A 20106-nucleotide genomic window follows, 5' to 3' on the forward strand; every position below is an offset into this window, starting at 1 on the left:
TTCGTTTTCATTTACTAATGTAGCTATATCATTATCGATGATTGTAGTTGCCAATTGCAGTAAATGTGAAAGTGATTTATCAGTCAATGAACATCTGTATTTGGATTTTATGAATTTCATCGTTGAAAAAGTGCTTTCGTAAAGATATGTGCTCTGGAGCACTGGCATATCTTGAGTCCAAAGTCCCCCAATTTCAGCGCCTCTGTAGCCAGGTGGGCAGGAGCAGCAGTGCATAGCACACGCTTCTTGATTAGACTGGAGGTTCGAGCCGTGATCACCAAATACGGAGGATGCAGAAAGGTCAGGGAATGACCACCACATATCCCCGGAGCTTATATGGCCTTAGTTGCTAATGCTCCTAAAAATCAAAATAACAACAACAACCACCACCACCACCATCCCCAATTTCAGATAGCACTCTCTTCGTAATAATTTTTAAAAAATATTCTCCTTTTTCGATTCTGCCAGTATAAAAAGGGTCAGATTGCAAATCGCACAATTCCAGCTGGAGGACAGATCTTATGTTTTCAAGCTGATAGTCAATGATTGAATGAAAACTGAAATATCTTCTTCAATTTCCTTAATATCGCCAAATCGATTCTCAAAGTCCTCCATGATTGTTTCAATGCACTTTATATGAGCTGAAAATGATGTTCTCTCAAAATTATTCATTTCTTCAAATTGTTTTTTTGCAATTAGGATATAAGTAAAAATATTTTTTGGCCAATGTTGATTTCAAAAGCTTCAATTTACATTTAAAACCATTCAAATGGTTTTAAATGGCAATATTCTGTTGTTCGGCCTGCAGCTTTAAGTTCAACTCATTCAAATGGTTGGTCATATCTATTAAAAATGCAAGATCAGATAAAAAGGTGTGATCTTGCATTTGATTTTCAAGTTAATATGGGTATTTCTTTCCAAATGGCAAAAAAGCGCTCCAGACATTTTCTGGCACTTAACCAGTGAATATCAAAATGGAGGAGCAAATCGCCATATGCAGCATCCATTTCACTCAAGAAATCGTGAAACTTATGATGGGTCAGAGATCTATAACCTCCTCGTATAATATTGGTGACTTTTACAGCTACTTTCACGAGATTGACGTGACGTAGAGATTTTCCAGAGTGCTTCTTGATGAATGAATGGTAGGGCAGTTCATGTTATTTTGTTTCAATAGTCCACAAAACCCGATTCCAGTCCATGTCATAGTTTTGGCCCCATCAGTGACAATGCAGGAACATTTATCAAATCCTCCAAAGTTTATAACAGAGTTTTGAACTGTTTTGAAAATATCAGTACCTTTAGTGGCCCCATGCAAAGATATAAGACTGACCAGTTCTTCATTAATAGTAAAGTCCTCCTGAATAGTACGAACAAAAATTAAAAGTAGTGCCAGTGACAACAGAACCAATTGTCACTTCAGCCAAGGATAAAGCTGACCTGCTAGAATCCCATTTTTCTTCCAGCTCATGTATTAATGATCTTGGTAAAACACCTCCCACCACTCCCAACACGCTCCGTTCAATGCCTCCTGTGGTCTTCCATCAAAAGGATTTTGATGAACCTTGATGCTAAGACAGCTCCAGGTCCTGATGGTATTTATCCACTTGTTCTCAAAACCTGTGCTCCTGAACTTACTCCTATTCTTTGCCGCCTTTTTTCACTTTCTTATTCCAAAGGTGTTTTTCCTTCTGCTTGGAAATTTGCTCATATCCAGCCAGCTCCTAAAAAGGGTGACAAATCCCTCCCATACAATTATCGTCCCATTGCAATTACTTCTACTCTTTCTAAAGTAATGGAGAAATCAATTAACTGCCAACTCTTAAACTACCTAGAAACCTTCCGTCTGATCAACGATCGCCAGTATAGATTCCATCAGTGTCGATCCACTGGTGATATTCTGGCTTATGTTACCCATTTATGGACTAATTCAATGGAAAGGTTCGGTGAAACACAAGTAGTTGCTCTTGACATCTCAAAGGCTTTTGATCATGTTTGGCATAAAGGTCTTCTAAACATGCTTCCATCTTATGGTTTGCCAACTGTTTTTAGTAATTGGTTATCCAGTTTTCTCTCTGATCACTCACTGAGGGTGATGGTAGATGGCTCTGCCTTCCAACTTCTCCACTAATGTTGGTGTCCCCCAAGGTTCAGTTCTTTCCCCCACTCTTTTCCTCTTGTATATTAATGACCTTCTTCCATTGACTGGAAATCCTATCCATAGTTTTGCCGATGATAGCACATTGCATTCCATTTTTCATTTTGAGAAACCTTGTCCTGCTAAATCAGCTTCAACTTCTCGAAAATCTGCTACCAATTACTTAAATGCCGATCTTCAGGTAATTCTCCAGTGGGGCAAAGACAACTTAGTTTATTTCAACCCTTCTAAAACTCAGTCTTGTCTTATATCTCGCAAAAAGGATTCTTCTGCTCCTATGCTTATCTTTAGTGACACTCCGATTTCTAGGCAAAATGATATCTCTTTTGGGGATTACCCTGACTTCTAATCTCTCTTGGCACAAACACATTACAAATACTGCTTCCTCTGCATCTAAAAAAACTTGGTTTTCGCTTTCGCTCTTGGAGTTACTTTTCTTCCAAACAGCTGCTCACTCTCTATAAATCACAAATCCACCCTGCCATGGAATATTGTTCCCACATCTGGGGTGGTGCCCCCAAAACTTCTCTCAGGCTTCTTGATTCCATTCAGAAGAGGGCAGTTAGGTTCATTAATGATTCATCTCTAACAGAGTCTCTCCACTCGCTTTCTCATAGACTTACTGTTTCTGCTGCATGCCTCTTCTACAGATACTTCCATGGGCACTCTTCTTCTGAATTGGCTTCTATAATTCCTGCTCTCTCTTTCAAAAAAGTCCGAACACGTGCTGCCACCAGCCACCATCCATTTACAGTCCAACTTAAAACCCACAGCACCAAATTTTCATCTACCTCATTTATTCATTCAACTGCTGTTTTCTGAAACAACCTTCCTTCATACGTATTTCCTGAAAAATTACAATCTACAGAAGTTCAAGTCCAATGTCAACAAATATCTTCTTTCGTCTTCTCAGCCTCCAACCGAAGCACAGTACCAAGTACTATAGGTTCTAATACCTCTCGTGTTTCGGGTTCACATAAAAAAAAAAAAAAAATACAGTGACATCAATTGTAATACCAAGGCAAGTAACACGGACAGTGTGCCTAATGTAGAAGCACAGACCTCGGTACAGAAGAAAGAGATAGAGGGGAAGACAGCCGTTAAGGACCTGCAAAGCAGGAGTAGATACAGTCCTACAGGCCCTACACATTGATAAAAGCATTTTATGTTGAATGCTATGAAGTTTAGTCTGGACTGAAACCTTCTTAAAATGCCAGAACCAGGCGGCCACGCCATAGGAACAAATTGGTAGAAACACAGAATTGTAATATAACTATAGAGAGTGAGAATTAAGACCCCAAGATTGTTTAGAGTTAAGTTAAGTTAATCGTTTTTTTTTTTTTTTTTTTTTTTGGAGCATTAGCAACTAAGGCCATATTGCTCCTGGTATATGCGGTGGTCATTCCCTGACCTTTCCACATCCTCCGTATTTGGTGGTCACGGGCTCGAACTCCGGTCTAATCAAGAAGCGTGTGCTACGCACTGCTGCGTCTGCCCACCTGGCTATGGAGGCGCCGATTGTTTAGAGATGCAGAAGTGAGAAGGTAAGTTTTTGACTTTCTCTGAGAGATCTTCCAAGGTCATTCATAGTAAATGTAAGTTTACTATGAATGACCAGACCCAGAAATTTTAGAGAAGAAACCATGGAAAGTGATTTGTTTTGAAGTTTTACAACTGGTGGCCATGAAATATTAAGCGAACCCTTAACCAGCATCATTTTAGTTTTCGTGGAGGATATGGACAATTTATTTATGGTGGACCATTGAGAGAGATCTGACATGACTAAATTGGCAGTACTTTCAAGAGAGGCACGGGAATTGCCCTGGATCAGCAGGGTGAGATCGTCTGCATATGACAATCTGGAAGTATAAGGAATAGTTTTAAGGAGCCATTCATCAAGAATGATGTTCCAGATGAGTGGTCCAAGAGCAGAGCCCTGGGGGCAGCCCCTAGTGACAGAGCAGGAGATGGAGTTAGATCCAGAAATAACAGAAACTGTATGATTTTCAAAATAACTTCTTAGAAGATTATAAAGAGGAAGAGGACAATCGGCAGCACATAAGTAAGCAAACAAAATTGGCCACCATAACAGATCAAATGTCACAGATAAATCAACAAAAATAGCAAGAACGTATTTAGAGCTTGCAGAGTTAACTCGAGAAAGGAATTCAACAACTGCTTCTTGAGTTCCTCATCCAGTTCAAAAACCATACTGATCATCTGATACAAGAGAGGTGTTAGTGAAAAGAGAAGTGTCTTATAGCAATCAATCTTTCAAGTGTTTTGGCGATAACAGAGCAATAGGACGGAAGGACTTGCCACCTGGTGTGTTTGAAGGTTTAGGAATTAGTTTAAGAAGAGCTGTCTTCCAGATAACAGGGAAAGTGCTTTCATTCAGACATTTGTTGAATAGAGTCAGAAGAACCGTTAGACATAGCTTGTGGAATTGTTTGATAAAGATGCCCCATGAAAGTTGAGGCCTGGACAACCAGAGTTGTTAATTTTCAGGACAGCTGTGTCCACCTCTGCTTGCGTAAATGGCTGAGATTCAGAAGTAGTAGTAGTACAGAAGTTATTGAGCTGTCTTATTTGTTGATGAGTAGTCAAGTCATCCTCTGGGCGATCAGAAGGAAGCAGATTGTCCATGATAGTGTTGATGGTGTCCTTCCAGGTGAGAGTTTCGGTGCCGTTTGCGGGTACCAACCAATAAACAGCAGGAGAATAGGATTTGTTCCTGGTAAGGCAATAAACAAGGTCCCATGGGTCCCGATTGCCAGTAGAAGTAACCAAGTTCTGCCAAGATTTTATTTTACAGGTGGTGATGGTCTTGACGTATTGTCTTTTGAGAACCTGATAGTCTGTTTTAAGACTTTCGACATCAGAAGGTGGCCAGTGCCTGTGATGTCGTTGGTAAGTACGCTTAGCCCAATGCACTTGCTGACGAATCAAAGTAAGTTCTCAGTTTCACCATAGAGTGGGATGGGACGAGTGAATTTTCTTTTTGGCTGCTTTATAACAGGCTTGGCTGAGAGCATAATTAACATAGGAAGCTAATTCAGAAGCTGTAAAGTGATGGATGAAGTTTATGGTTTCAATTTGGAAGTCAGTGTTGATTGAGACATCAAACCGGTTCCACATGATGCGTTGCAAAGAAAATCTTCTAAGGTCCTGTAGTGGAGGATTATATGATTGTGCAGAGCAAGTCACGGAGAGGTGATCACACGATGGTCACTTGAGCAAATGTTAGTATTCACTGTCCAGTCATTAATGTTTGAAGAAACAGAGTAAGAAGTAGCAGTGATGTCTATATTTGATTCGCCATTTAGAGAGCTGAAGATATAAGGTGAGCCAGATTTATTTAGAACCGTGAGCTCATGTGAAAGGAGAAAGTCTTCTATGAGTGAACCCTCGTTATCGGTATGGCCGGAGTGCCATATACTGGATTTGGCATTAATGTCCGACATTATAATGAGTTTGGCAGTACCTACCAAAGAAATAACTTGATCGAGGTAGGCAAGATGAAGTGTAACGTCGGAAGTTGGTGGGCAGTATAGTGAAACTAAAAAGTAAGAGCCACGAGGAGTAGACACACTAATGCAGACAGCATGTTGATTGGCAAGACTAATTATCTTGACTACGTCCAATTTAGGACTGACTATGACGAAGGCCGTACTTGGTTCAGCATGTTCTGAATAACCCCAAAAGAGATAGGGTATACAGTTATTTTACTGTGGAAATGGTATGGTTCTTGTAAAGCTATAATATCGTATTTAATTTCTTCAGTTACCTTTTGGACTTCATCGGCCACCAATCGTGACCGATCAGCATTCAGTTGAAGCAGGCTAAGTTCAGAGACTGATCCATCTGCAGATGAAGAACTGGTAAAAGACAATGTATCCATAGTTGGTCCGTTGTCGTACGAGATCCATGATACACAAAAGTTCTGGGCATTTGGAGTCACGAATTGCCTCATTCATCAGCAGTGCTTAATCGTGCAATCTCTAGAGCTCTTTTATATTCTTAGCAATTAGGATTGCTGAAAGCCACTTTTATGCAGCAGGCAGGCTCGTCCTTATGAGGGCATTCTGCATGCACATGACCACTACGGGCGCAATGTCCACAGGATGGGGAGTTATGGGTACAGTATTGTGTTGTGTGCCCATATCCCAAGCACAAAAAGCACTTGCTAACTATCGTAAGGCCTATGCGAGCTACAAGCAAGAAATATTCTGTCCATTTACGAAATACACCTTTAAATTTTTGGAGAAAAACTGATTTCCCAGCGTACCAATGACAAGGACCTTGACTTAGTTGTGAATCTGAATGAGGTTTCTTTCTTAATCTCCTCCATTGTAAAGTCGTAGTCAGCTAGATTTTTATCATACAGTTCTTCTATTATGTCCTCCTTACTTAGATCCTTGGGCACATCATAGATATTTATGGAAGGGTTACCTTTTAGGAACTCCAGTAGAGATTCCTGCAGAGGACAAGGAATCAGATGTTGAGATACTAATTAGTCTGACTTAGAGGCTGTTTCCAAAATTATGCTTTTGTTGCATGCTAATTTGTTTGATTTTATTTTGACTGTTTTAAATTCTGTCTTCAAAGTATTGGTTACCAAGGTTTTTACATCAGCGCTGGTTTTGAAATTGCCGTTCTCTAATGCTCTAAATACCATTACATTCTCATTAGGTTTAGCTATTTGTTCCTTCAGCATGGGTCTATTTCGGGCTGCATCAGCATAAGATCTAATGGAAGAGGCTCCCTGTAACAGGAGGTCCTCATGTTGCACTTTCCTATCAGCAGGAACCTGAACTTCTGGCTCTAGTACATAATCTGTTTTATTTTGAGTCATTGCGGAAAAGGTTTGTATTATTTTGTCTAGAAGATTAGCTCGCATATTTATTTCATGATTAGTGATTAGTAGCCTTCAATTTTTCATTTTCTATCAGGAGGGTTGTTGTTAATTTCTCAAGTTTGGACCATTGTCCATAAATCTCCTGCCTGTTTAGTTACTTTATTGGTCTCTCACAAAAAAAAGGTTCCTCACATTGTTATGCATTTTTGTAATCACCTCATAGACCGAAGATGCGTCCTGAGTAATATCTAATTCTTCAATCGTTTTGTTAACTTCAGAATTTGCGGTTGTCCCAGCCTTTTGATCGGTAGATAAACCACCAGCAATATCTTTCTCAGGAGACGATTGTGGCATTTTAGGAAGTAATAAGGGGGAGCTGTCTTTTCCTCCCTCAGACATATCTGTAAGTTTTCTGATACCAGTATTCTTTATATCCATACTGATTCCCTATTCCATGCTATCCAATCAAAATTAAATCACACAACATCAATATTAAAGTAGGATATGCTGTCCTGAGAAAAGAAACTATGTAACGGCACAATAAAGGTGGCAGTTTGGTGTAGTGATCACACAGTACAAGATTAGACCAGGAAATCTGTCAACCTCATTTGTTTATTTTCGTAGCGCGTATGTCAGACAAAAGGCTAGCTCAAGATTCACTTGTTATTATCCTACGATGTGCAGAGGTGATGATAAATGGGACGCTTCAGCAGATTATGGGTATCTGGTCAAGGTCGGACAGCTTGTTCTGGGACATGCGTGCGGAGAACTGTCGGAGCAATGGCCGAACACACTGGTAAAGCAATTATAGCAAAGAACATGCAGAAATTTAAACAGTACTTATCTTTTGTCCACACTTAAAACTAAATGGTCGCATCTGGCATATGCACAAGTCCGTCTTGAAGTAGTAGTAGTGAAAAGTTACTAAATACTGCTTCCTTAATAAACAAAACTAAAAATAATACGGAGCACAAGTACATACAACCATTCACATTTGTACCCCTAGCAGATCTCTCCTGCTAGGGGTGAACTGTACAGACTACAATATGCAAAAAAAGCCTAGTAAACATGGGTCCTTAAGTGTATCGTTTTCGAGACATTGCACATTTCTAGTTGGGATCCACCACTGACAAGGTGAACTGTACAGAGTTGGGATCCACCACTGACTTGTTTGTTTAGGTTATGCTCATTCTCTCCCTTTCCCCTTTCTAATGCTCTGAGACGTAGCAGGCATACTAGTACTTGTCAAAGGACAGTGAACATGGAAAGAGGTTACAGCAACGAAGAGTATGCGGACATGCACTTCATGTATGGTAAAGCCAATGGCAGTGCACTCGAGGCTGCAGGTTTGTACCAAGAAGCATTTCCCAGCCGAAGGCAGCCCAACAGGAGCACATTCATCAGGGTACGTCAACGTCTTAGAGAACATGGGCATTTCGCACATGGAGTACGAGCAGATAGGCCCAGAAGCATAACACCTGATGTTGAGGAAAGAGTGTTAGAAAGAACAGAACAAAATCCAGGAATTTCGACAAGGAGGATTGCTCTTCAAGAGCGTGTACTGAGTTATAGCAGTTTGTGGCAAATTTTATATTGCCAATTACTGTACCACTACCATATCCAGAGTGTACAAGGTCTCAGCAATAAAGACTACCCTCCCAGAGTGCTCCCACAGTCAGTGGTGGATCTTAACAGAAAATGTACATTATCTCGAAAACAGTTCATTTGCAGCTGTTGTTGTTTAGGGGCTTTACGGTGCAAGGACAGCAAAGGCCATAACATGCCTAACTATGGTGATGTTAAATACATAGTTCTATCTGTATAGATGTTATTCAAGTTTATATCGTGTTGTATAGTTTTATCTGTTTGAGGAAATCAAAAATTTTGGTTACATGTGGTGTGTCTGCTAGTAGGTCAGAAATGCTGAGAGGTGTTCGTCGTGGGAAATGAGATAAACATAGCTCATCGCTCAGTACTGTACTTGGGACAATCAATAAGTAAATGGTGGACAGTGAGCTGAGTGTTGCAGTTTGTACACAGTGGTGGGTCAGCGGCTGCAAGCAAATAAAGATATGTCAAGTGTTTGTGGTCTATCCTTAATCGGGCTAATACGACTTCTTCATGTCGGTTCTCACGTGTACTAGATCTCCATGGTTTTAGATCTTTTTTATGCCAAGTAGCTTATTGTTGGCTTGATTCTGCCAGATATGTTGCCATTGTTCAAGGCATCGTTTATTTATAATGTACTTATAGTCAGATGTAGTTGTAGTGAAGGATTGGTCTATAGGATCGGTAGCAGTTTTGGCAGCTAGGTTGGCCTGTTTGTTTCCAGAAATGCCAGCGTGACCAGGGATCCAACATAACAGAACTTGTTGTTTCTTCTGGTTTAATTTAGTCAGAGTATTCCAGTAAGGGGTTATCATTTTTTGTAGTGTTGTATAGCTTGGATAGCACTAATGGAGTCTGTATAAATAACGTTGTGCAGTCTAGTTCTTAAGAATGTGTTGTTGTTGTTGTTGTGGGGGTTTTCTGGCACATAAGCTGCTTTTAAGAATGTGTAGTTTAAGGCTATGTGGATAGCACAGAGTTCTGCAGTATAGTTGCTACATTCAGTAGGGAGTTTTTTGGACAAAGTGATGTTAGGAAATACTGCTGCTGCACCAGCATGCTTTTCAGTTTTAGATCCATTTGTGTAGATCAGTGTGTACTGGCCGTGCTGGGTTCTCAGTATGGCATGTATTTGTAGCATGTTCTGTTGGGACATGTGTTTTCCTCAGGCTGTGAATGAAAAGTCACACGGCAGTATATGATACATCCATGGCGGGACTGCACGAGAGGCAGTAGGCGGTATCTTACTCAGGTCAATTTGCCAGTCAGCTTGTAGTGAGCGAAGACGTATCCCGGTTGGTGGGTTTATAGATGGGTAAGCTCTATAAAGGTTTTCCCATTTAGGATAGAAAACACAATTCCGAGTGGGGTGGTTTGGATGCCCTTTGAGTTTTGCGGCATAATTTAATAAAAGCATTTGTCTGCGTAGCTGTAAGGGTGTTTCATGCGCTTCGGTATATAGGCTGTGAACCGGTGACGTACAGTACACCCCCAGTGCAAGACGAAGAGCGCTATGGTGTACAGGATCAAGCCAACGTAAAGCGCTTGGTCTAGCAGAGCTATATACGACAGAACCATAATCCAGACGTGACCGTATTAGTGCACGGTAGAGATGTAGCAGCGTGTAACGGTCAGCTCTCCACGTTGTGCCCGATAGAACCCTTAAAATGTTAAGCTTTTTAAGACAGTTAGTCTGGAATGTTTTTATATGATCAAGGAAAGTGAGTTTTTGGTCAAATATCACACCCAGAAAGCGGACACTAGGGACCACTGGTATGACTTGATTTTCTAGTCTAAGTTCCGGATGTTGGTGTAGGTAAGGCCTGACGTAGCCCAGTGGTCAGGAGCGAGAGTGCATAGCACGCGTTCCTTGAGTGGACCGGGGTTCAAGCCCGTGACTACTAAATACGATAAATATTTGTATTGACGATTTATTGTAAACTCTACTGACTTGGTTGTCGTGCCGGAGTATAAACAGAAAATTTATTTTTTTTTACGCTTCCTACAGAAGTGTATCCCAACTGTTTTTTGGTGTGCGAGACGAAATCCATTGTTTTGGGACCATTTAGCTATTTTGTTGATGGCACATTGCAACTGCCTTTCTATCATTCGCATGTTAGGTGAATGGCAGGCGATACTGAAGTCATCAGCGTACAGGGTAGTGGATATTGTTTGTCGTAAGTCATACTAAAGAGAGTGGCACTTAGCACTGACCCTTGTGGTACTCCTTCTTCCTGGATAAATTTTGAAGGTAAGTGGTTGTGAACTTTAACTTGAAATGAGTGGCAATGCAGGAAGTTTCTGATAAACTGTGGTAGGTGTCCGCGAAATCCCAGATCGTATAGGGTTCGCATAATACCATATCTCTAAGAAGTGTCAAAAGCTTTTTCGATGTCAAAGAAGACCATTGCAAGATGTTCTTTTCGGACGAAGGCATCACGAATGTTTATTTCTGTCTTGATCAAAAGGTCAGGAGTGGATCTACATTCCCGGAAACCACATTGCACAGGATTTAGGAGATCATTTTGAGCTAGAAACCAGGTTAGTCAGGCGTTGACCATTTTTTCCATGACCTTGCTCATACAGCTAGTGAGTGCAATATGTCGATAATGTTGCAGATTTGTAGGGTCTTTGCCTGGTTTTGGAAAAGCCAGAATGTACGCATGATGCCATTTGTCGGGGAACGTGTTTTCTTTGCATATTCTGTTATAGAGGAGTAAAAGAGTCTTGAGAGCCGGTTCGGTAAGTTTTGCTACCATGATGTAGTGGATTCCATCTGGCCCTGCTGCACTGAGTTTAGTAGACGATAGAGCATGATGCAACTCTGGCATTGTGAAAGGGAGATTGTATGCAGAAATTGATGCTGATTCAAAATTGATACAGTTTTTTTCAGTTTGTGCTTTGTGTGCCTGAAAATATTGCGAGTATGATGTCGCAGCTGATATATTCACGAAGGCTCTATCCAGGGTGTTTGCAATCTCCTCAGGTTTTGTGATATCATGGCCACTGACAGTGAGCATGGGACAGTTGACACGTGGGTGTTTTGCATACATCCGCTGTATTTTTGCCCATGTTGTTTGAGTTTTTGTCGTGCTTGTGATTGTGGACGCAAAGTCTCCATGCTTCCCTTCTGCTAGTCTGCCTGACTCGTTTTGCCTTTGCTCTTGCCTGTTTAAAGCGGATGAGGTTTTCTGTTGTTGGGAACTTCCTGAAGATATTCCATGCTTTGTTCTTCTGTTTTTTAGCTGCACTACATTCATCATTCCACCACACTTTTGAGTTGGCCAATATTTTTGTGGATTGTTTTGGAATTGCTTTGTCTGCTGCCTGCAATATTTGATTAGATATGTATTCTACTGCCAGGTTTACGGATGTTTGTTGGATCTGGTTTTCTTCTAGTATTGCTAGCTGCTTGTACACATCCCATTCAGCTTTGGAAAAGTTCCATTTGGGGATATGATAAGAAAGGTGGGGAATGCTTGTGTTAATGCGACATATCACAGGATAATGATCACTGCCCAGCGGATTGCTGTGAATAGTCCATCCAAATAGAGGATATATGGTTGCTGTGCATAGAGAGACATCAATAGCTGATGTAGATCCTGTCGGAAGATGTGTATAGGTGTGAGACCCATTACTGAGAGTTATCAGATTCTGTTGATCAAGTAGTTTTTCAATGATTTGTCCACGCTTGTCCAGATTATGGTTTCCCCAGAACAGATGGTGACGGTTGAGGTCTCCTAAGATACAGTAGGGTTTGGGAAGTTTTATTACTAATTCTTCTAGGTCGGCATAGCTTATATTTTGGTTAGGTGGCAAGTATAATGAGACTATGGTTAAATAAAAGTTAATATTGACTCGTGCAGCAACTCAAGGTTTGTTTTTAGCGGGAGTGGCTTTGAGGGTATCTGGGGATTGATGATCAGTGCTACTCCTCCATGGGCAGGATTGTTTGGATTTTGTGCAACACGATCTTGATGATGTATTATGTATTTCCAAAGGGAAACATTTATATTTGGTGTCAGATTGGTTTCCTGTAAGCGAAAGGCAATAGGGTCATATTGTGAAAGGAGATCTCAGATGTCGGACAAATTACTATGATAGTCTCTGCAATTCCACTGTAAGAAGGTAAGCATTATTTGGGTTTAGTGGAACCCTCAACTTCTTTTCGAGGGACAGAAGATTTGCCTCGCTCAAGTTTACCTTTCCCCTTCTTTGGGAAATAAGGTTTCCCTGTATCCATATCTTCATTGGAGAACAGTTCTAGAACCTGTTCGTCGTGATTTAAATTGTCTTCTGAGTCCATGTATTCTGTTTGGTTTGAGTCAGGAGTAGTAGATGCTGTGGTATTCTGTTGAATGACATCAGGTTGTACTGAGATTGGTGTATTTGTGGCTTTGCTTTGTTTGTTTTTTTGTTTGGTGCATTGGTAAGACAACAATGACCTTGCCCAATCAGTTAGTGATTTACTTGGTGGTATAGTTACCTCCGTTTGGGTAGAAACTGATATGTGTTTTGTGGTTATTTGTGCATAAGTGGGCTTATTAGTATTTGGAACCGGTAGGGATTTTTTGGCCTCTTGGTAAGTTACGTTATGTTCAGTTTTGTACCGCTGTATCTTTTTTTTCACGCTGCCAAAGGGAACGCTCTTTGGAATGTGCTGGGTGTGCCTCTTTACAGTTCAGACAGATTGGTCTTGTGGCTGTGCAGCCAGTACTGATGTGTTCAATGGATCCACACGTGGCACAGGCAGCTACTCCTCTGCAGACTGTCTGTGAGTGCCCAAACTTCTGGCACTTATAGCAGCGTAATGGGGTCGGGATGTACGGTTTAACTCAGCAGTTAAGGTAGCCTGCTTTTATCACTGTTGGTGGCTTGGGATTGTCAAAAGTAAGTATTATGTTCTGTGTAGGAACTAGTATGCAGTCTTTCTTTGTCATAATTCTTCTGACATTAATGATTCTTTGGTCATGTAATTCTTGTTTTAGTTCTTCGTCTGACACGTTCATGAGGTCCCATTCAGTGATGACACCTCTTGACATGTTCAGGGAAACATGGGGTGAAACGGTGATAGAAGTTCCACCAAAAGTTTTCAGTTTTTGTAGTTGCTCAGCCTGTGGCAACTTCAACTAGTAGGTCTCCTGATCTTAGACGACGAACTGTTTTGGGAGTACCTATTGTGCTTTCTAGGCATTTCTGCACTAGAAATGGCGAGAGTTTTCCAACTGGTTGTTCTTCAGTTGAATGAATAATCAAGAAGGTTGGAGTTCGGATTCTGCCTACGTCAGTCTTTTGACGTTTTGCTATGACAAAACCAGACTCCTCTTGTTCTTGCCTGTCAAGGTTTCTTCTATGCACCCAGTGTTTTTCTGGGTTTTACGGACTTCTTGCTCCATTTCGCCCTGGAAGGGAGACCTTTTCCCCTCCAGGTTACCAGCCCCGCCACGTGGAGGCAGGAGCAGTGCCACCTTTGTGACCAAGCGGTAGTGGGTTAGTAGTAATATGCAAATAAAAAATAAAAGAAAGGTTACTTTTCCTCCTGTTCAAGTAAAGTGATTTCTTTAGTGAAGCTTATTGAATTGATTGTTAGTGTAACGCTGTAAATAAAGAAGACGATTTTATTTATTCAAGAGAGCGCAAATTCACTGGCAAAGACACTTGATCACAAAATCTCTTGGCACTTGGGGCCTTCATTTGCGGCCAGATGTTCACTGGGACTTTTTTGCTTATTTTGGTTTGTACTTTTCACCTTTAAATTATTTACCATCATTTTTGAAATGCCCTTGTTAACAAAACTGTTAACAACAAATACAGAAACAGTAAGTTTTTGATGTTGTTGTTATTTTGGTTTTTAGGAGCATTAGCAACTAAGGCCATATTGCTCCGGGGATATGCGGTGGTCATTCTCCAACCTTTCCGTGTCCTCCGTATTTGGTGGTCATGGGCTCGATCCCCGATCTAATCAAGAAACGTGTGCTATGCACTGCTGCCCCTGCCCATCTGGCTACGGAGGCACCAGTAAGTTTTTGACCTGTCTAAATGAAAAAGTTAAACCTCATACTAAGTACAGGAAAAATTGTTTTTGTTATAGAAATGCTTTCTTCTGATAGTCTCATATAGTGGTGTTGGTGATGGAGATTGGAGCACAGTTATTAAGGACTTGTGGATTTACAAACTGACCGTTATCTGTAGATCCCGTTACATAGTAACCTGTAGATCCCGTTACATAGTGACCTGTACATTCCCATTTCTTTTTCATTTATGTCAAGCAGTTATTACTCTTCTTTGGAAAATGATTAAAACGTGAAGAAATAGGTAATGGATGCCTATTTGTTTTCCTTTAAGTCAGATCAATGTTTAAAGGGACACGAAGAACACAATGATTGCATGGCACATCGCCCACCAGTATTTTCATGAAGTTAGCCACACTGATAGCACAAATGATTAACTGCACGTGATAATTTTATAATTTTACTGATTTAAGTATTATATACAAGAATGACACTACAAACCTCCTTTACAGTTTCTTTAGACACTTCTTTCAACTGAGATTTTTCTTGTGCTCCAGATGAAGATGGCTGGCTTTTGCCCTGAGAGAAAAATCTTCTAATATCCTAAAATTCATTATTAATAAAGGAATAAATTTATTATATATTAATAGAATTGAAAAGAAAAACATTTTCATATTCACAGAACTGCAAATTAAGCTGGGAGTGGCTGCACCCCCTATTTTGGAAAAAAATCGTCACACCACACCTGTAAGGTGCTAAACTATTTTATTTCTGTAAAAAAAAAAAAAAAGTCTTTTTGAATTCTGTTTGGAGTATACCAATGTTTGGCCTTTAGTAATGGATTGAATTAATTATTATTTTTCATTTTTAATTAAAAATGTTACACTACCCTATCACTGGTCACACATCTCCCATTGTAACAAAAGTGATTGTTACAATGGGAGATGTAGATTGTTACGATGGGAAATACTGGTCAGGACGTAGCATGTTACAACATGTTACATCCTGACAGGTGCATAACTTTTTTTTTATTTCTGAAAAACATTGTTTTATTGTTTGTGAATTCTACTAGGAGTATATAGCAATGCGTGACCTTATGATAATGATAAGCAATAATTATTACACAAAATTTTCATTTTTTAAAGAAAATTTCAAGATTTAAAAATGTGTTTTTTTATAAATGTAATTTTCAATGAGAAAACTTGATTCTGTTTATAATTTAAAAAAACATTATAAACACAGATTTATTAGTCACCTCGATTTTCTAGTTCATGAATTCATTAAGGGCACAAAATTTTAAACCTGTAGCATCTGTGTGTTGTAGCATATGTGCACATATTTGTGCACATGTACAAGCATAATTATTTAAGTTGCTTAAATTTTCAAGTTTATTTTAAATTTTGCATACAGTTAAGCAGGCAAAATTCAATATTATGTTATGTGCATATTTCAGTATACATGGTGGATTTTTGAAAATGCCATTTTCTTGAATGTTAAGCACAAAGTCTAAGTATTGAGGAGTAATTCATATTAAGTATGTTTTTTATTAGGAAAGTGAGCTGACAGCATAATTTAATGCATATTTAATTCATGCATGATCAGAGACAAAATTTTAACTTTACTGATGTGAATCTGGGGAAAACATTTGCTTCCATTGCAAAATAAGTATGCTTTTACCTATCTAAAATATTGCCATCAATCACATTTAAATATTTTAATTATATAATACAGTAGTTCTAATCACTATAACCTGCAGTTGCGAGCATTAAGAAATAGTAGTGGTAGTAGTAGTAGTGGCATGTGATGCAAGAAAGCAAATGCATGAGCTTATGCAGCATCAGCCAAAAAAAAAAAAAAAAATCACACCATTCCCTCCAAATGCCTGTCCAGTTCCTCCTTAAATTTATTCAACCTATCAACTTCCACAATGACAGATGGAAGTTTGTTCCAGCAATTAACCACCCGCTGGCTCAAGGCAAATTTCCGCACATCTATTCTACATCTGTCCCTTCTTAATTTGAATTTATGCCGCCTTAGGTTCGTAATCTGAACAAGTGGAAGGATCCCATCAGAATTCAGCGTGCTGAACCCAATCAAGGCCTTATACACCTCAATCAGATCACCGCGCAGGTGCCTAGTCTCCAGTCACTGCAATTTGTAGAAATTAAGCCTCTCTTGATAAGAGAATCCCTTCATTCCCCTCACCAATCTTGTTGCCCTTCTCTGTACACGCTCAAGTAAATCTACATCCTTCCTAAAATGAGGCCTTCAGACCTGTACGCAGTACTCAAGGCGTGGCCTGACCATTGCCTTATACAGAGGGATAATCACCTCCTTTTCCCTGCTAGCAAAATTCCTTATATCATTGACAAAACCCCATGACCTGCCCTGGCAGCCTGTCTGCATTGCTCAGAAAACTTCATATCTGCCTGCACAATTACTCCCAGGTCTTTTTCATTTTCTACCACCTTAAGTGTAGTAACAACACAGTTGGTACGATTCTCTGGGGTTACTTCTACCCATGTGCTGTACTTTGCATTTGTCGAGGTTAAACTCCAGATGCCACTTCTTAGCCCATCTGCCCAAATTACCTAGATCCCGTTGCAGTAGCACACTGCCATTACTGTCATTAACAACCCTGCCAACCTTTGTATTATCTGCAAACTTCGACACTTAGCCTGATATACCTTCATCAATATCATTGATAAATATACAAAACAACAGTGGACCCAACACCGAACCCTGTGGGACTCCACTAATAACATTAGTCCGAGAAGAGCAGCACCCATTGATTACCACCCTCTGTCTTCTCCCACTTAACCATCCTTTTATCCATTGTAGCAACTTACCCTTAATACCATTCTGCTCCAATTTGTACAATAGTCTTCCATGCGGAACAGTGTCAAAAGCTTTCCTGAAATTCAAATATATGATATCAAAAATATTTTTTGCATCCAGTTCCTTTGTAACTACATCATAATATCCTATCAAATTTGTCAGACAAGACTTTCCCTTAACAAACCCATGCTGTGTCTGAATTATTGCTGCAGTCTTGTCTAGATGATCCTGCAATGCATCTTTAACCAGCGACTCCATTATTTTACCCGGAACAGGAGTTAAACTAACTGGTCTGTATTTACTCGTGTCACCTTTCGATCCCCCTTTGTGGATTGGGGATACATTTGCACATCTCCAGTCCGTGGGAACCTCCCCTGAGTCCAAGGATGTTCTCATAATTATGGCTAAGGGTTTGCTTAGTTGCTTTGCCGCCTCCTTTAATATAACTGGATACATCCCATCCACCCCAGGTGCTTTTCTTACGTTTAACTTCAACAGTTTCTCTTCCACTTTGCTCTCAGTTATTACAAAATCATTAAGGATCCTGCTACAATTTGGTAACCTTCTGCCATTTTCAAACCTTAATAATTCCTCACGTGTGAATGTAGATGCAAAATACTCATTCAGTTTGTTTGCTATCTGAGCAGGATCATCAACAGTCGAACCATCGATGTCAAGTGGACCAATCAGATTCATCCCCTTCCTTTTAGAGTTTATATAAGTAAAGAAATCCTTGCTGTTTTTCTTAGCATCTTTTGCAAAGGATTTCTCGTAATCTGCCTTCGCCTGCCGAACCTCCTTTGTGACCTGATTACAGATTAACTTATATCTGCCATAGGCTTCTGAGTCGCTTGATAATTTATATGCATCCCATGCATTTTTCTTCTCTGTTATGAGTCTCATTTGTTCATTTGACAACCATTTAGGCGTAAAACTTGAGCAATATTTCTTAATAGGTATGAAACTTTTAGTAGCATCCACGATTAATTCCTTGAATGCTTCTCACTTACAATTTAATGTTGGTAACATCGTCAGTTGATCCCACTGTACAGAATTTAAAAACTGTCGGAGACCACTGTATTCGCCTTTACGGAAGCAAAAACCCTCTCCTTTACCCCTGATGGTAATTAAATCTTTAAGTAAATCCCACATCAGTACACTGTGTTCACTGCCCTCTAGTGGTTCTTTTATCTGCAAATTCGTAATACATGAATGATCACTGCTGATAACCAGATCAAGAGTATTCCTTTCTCTGGTTGCCTCTCAAACATGCTGCTGCAGAAAACAATCATCCAATAAATCCACAAAAGTCTGACTAGTGTGTGAGTGCCCAACCCACAAGTTCCAGTCAATATCTGGAAGTTAAAATCCCCCATTATAAGACATTCCGATTTACTAGCCCACTCTATTTCTCTGTACAATTGTTCATTGTACTCATTCGAGTCATTAGGCCTATAACACACTCCTACTCTTATTTTTGCTTTCGCAGTGCTTATGTCACACCAAACTGACTCAACAGTGCACTGTTCATCTATATTTACGTGCGGAAATTTGCCTTTAGCCAGCGGGTGGATGGTTGGTGGAACAGACTTCCATCCCTTGTCGTGGAAGTCGATAGCCTAAATAAGTTTAAGGCTCAGCTGGACAGATATTTTGAACGAACAGAGAGGTGAAGTGGAAGTGGTTTTTTTTTTTTTTTTTGGCTAATGCTGCATAAGCTTGCTTTCTTGCATCAAATGCCTCTACTAATGCTAATGCTAATATCAACTGGATGCACTTCTTTTGATTTTATGTTTTTCTTAATTAACAGCATAACACCTCCTCCCTTCCTATCCTGTCTATCCTTTCTGTACACATTGTACTCCCCAAATTCCAGTTCGGCATTCCTTATATCAGTGTGACACCATGTCTCTGATATCCCAACAATATCCGCCTTTGATGTCTTGACCAACACATCAAATTCATCAAATTTATTTACTATACTTCTAGCATTGGTATACATTCAAGTATACACGCACCTATCCTTATTCTGAGTTACTCTAACACATCCCATATACCCACCTTTTTCACGATGACTGCCATCCGTCCCTGAAACCACCAACACCCCTCGTTCCAGGTCGTTACTTATTCTAATAGAAGTTGTGCAAGAATCACCTTCACCTCTGCCTACGGCTACTGTTAAACTATTAGTCCTTGTATCCCCCCAAGCTATCAGTTTTCCGACCCACCCAACACTGCCTCGATAGCATCAGCAAATATTCTTGCACCCTTTCTATTTAAGTGTATCCCATCCCTGTAGAAGCAGTCTCTCCTGTTAACAAGTAGTCCAGGCTGAAAAAAAATTCTATCCCTTGAGCCTTGCACAATCTTTCCAGGGCCGAATTGATAGACAAGGCTCTCATCATATACTCCCTCGTATCGTGTCTGGGCAGAATTGCAGACACTTTCAAATTCAACCCTAATTCACGGCTTTTTTTGATCAGTGACCTGTACTTGTTAAGTAATTCTGCCGGTCTCCTACTCTTGATATCATTAATGCCAACGTGTACAACTATATCACCTTTTGTGCCCTCAAAAGATGATATCTGCTGTACAACGTCATCAACCTTTGCCCCTGGCAGACACACCCTGGT

At 40.0% G+C, this 20106-nt stretch overlaps 1 protein-coding gene across 4 annotated transcripts in view; it reads right to left on the reverse strand.

Annotated features, from left to right (window-relative positions):
• The window catches only part of Gnf1 (germ line transcription factor 1), a 397251-nt gene that overhangs the window by 354832 nt on the left and 22313 nt on the right, over nt 1-20106 (reverse strand). For all 4 annotated transcript variants that reach the window (XM_090376044.1, XM_090376043.1, XM_090376042.1 and 1 more), the window contains exon 2: nt 15137-15238. In XM_090376044.1, coding sequence (XP_090232170.1) covers nt 15137-15238 — 102 coding nt within the window. The remainder of the gene's footprint in view (nt 1-15136; nt 15239-20106) is intronic.

This window comes from Mastigoproctus giganteus, chromosome 6 (genome assembly GCF_048544385.1).
Source record: "Mastigoproctus giganteus isolate SK-2022 chromosome 6, ASM4854438v1, whole genome shotgun sequence".
NCBI lineage: Eukaryota > Metazoa > Arthropoda > Arachnida > Uropygi > Thelyphonidae > Mastigoproctus > Mastigoproctus giganteus.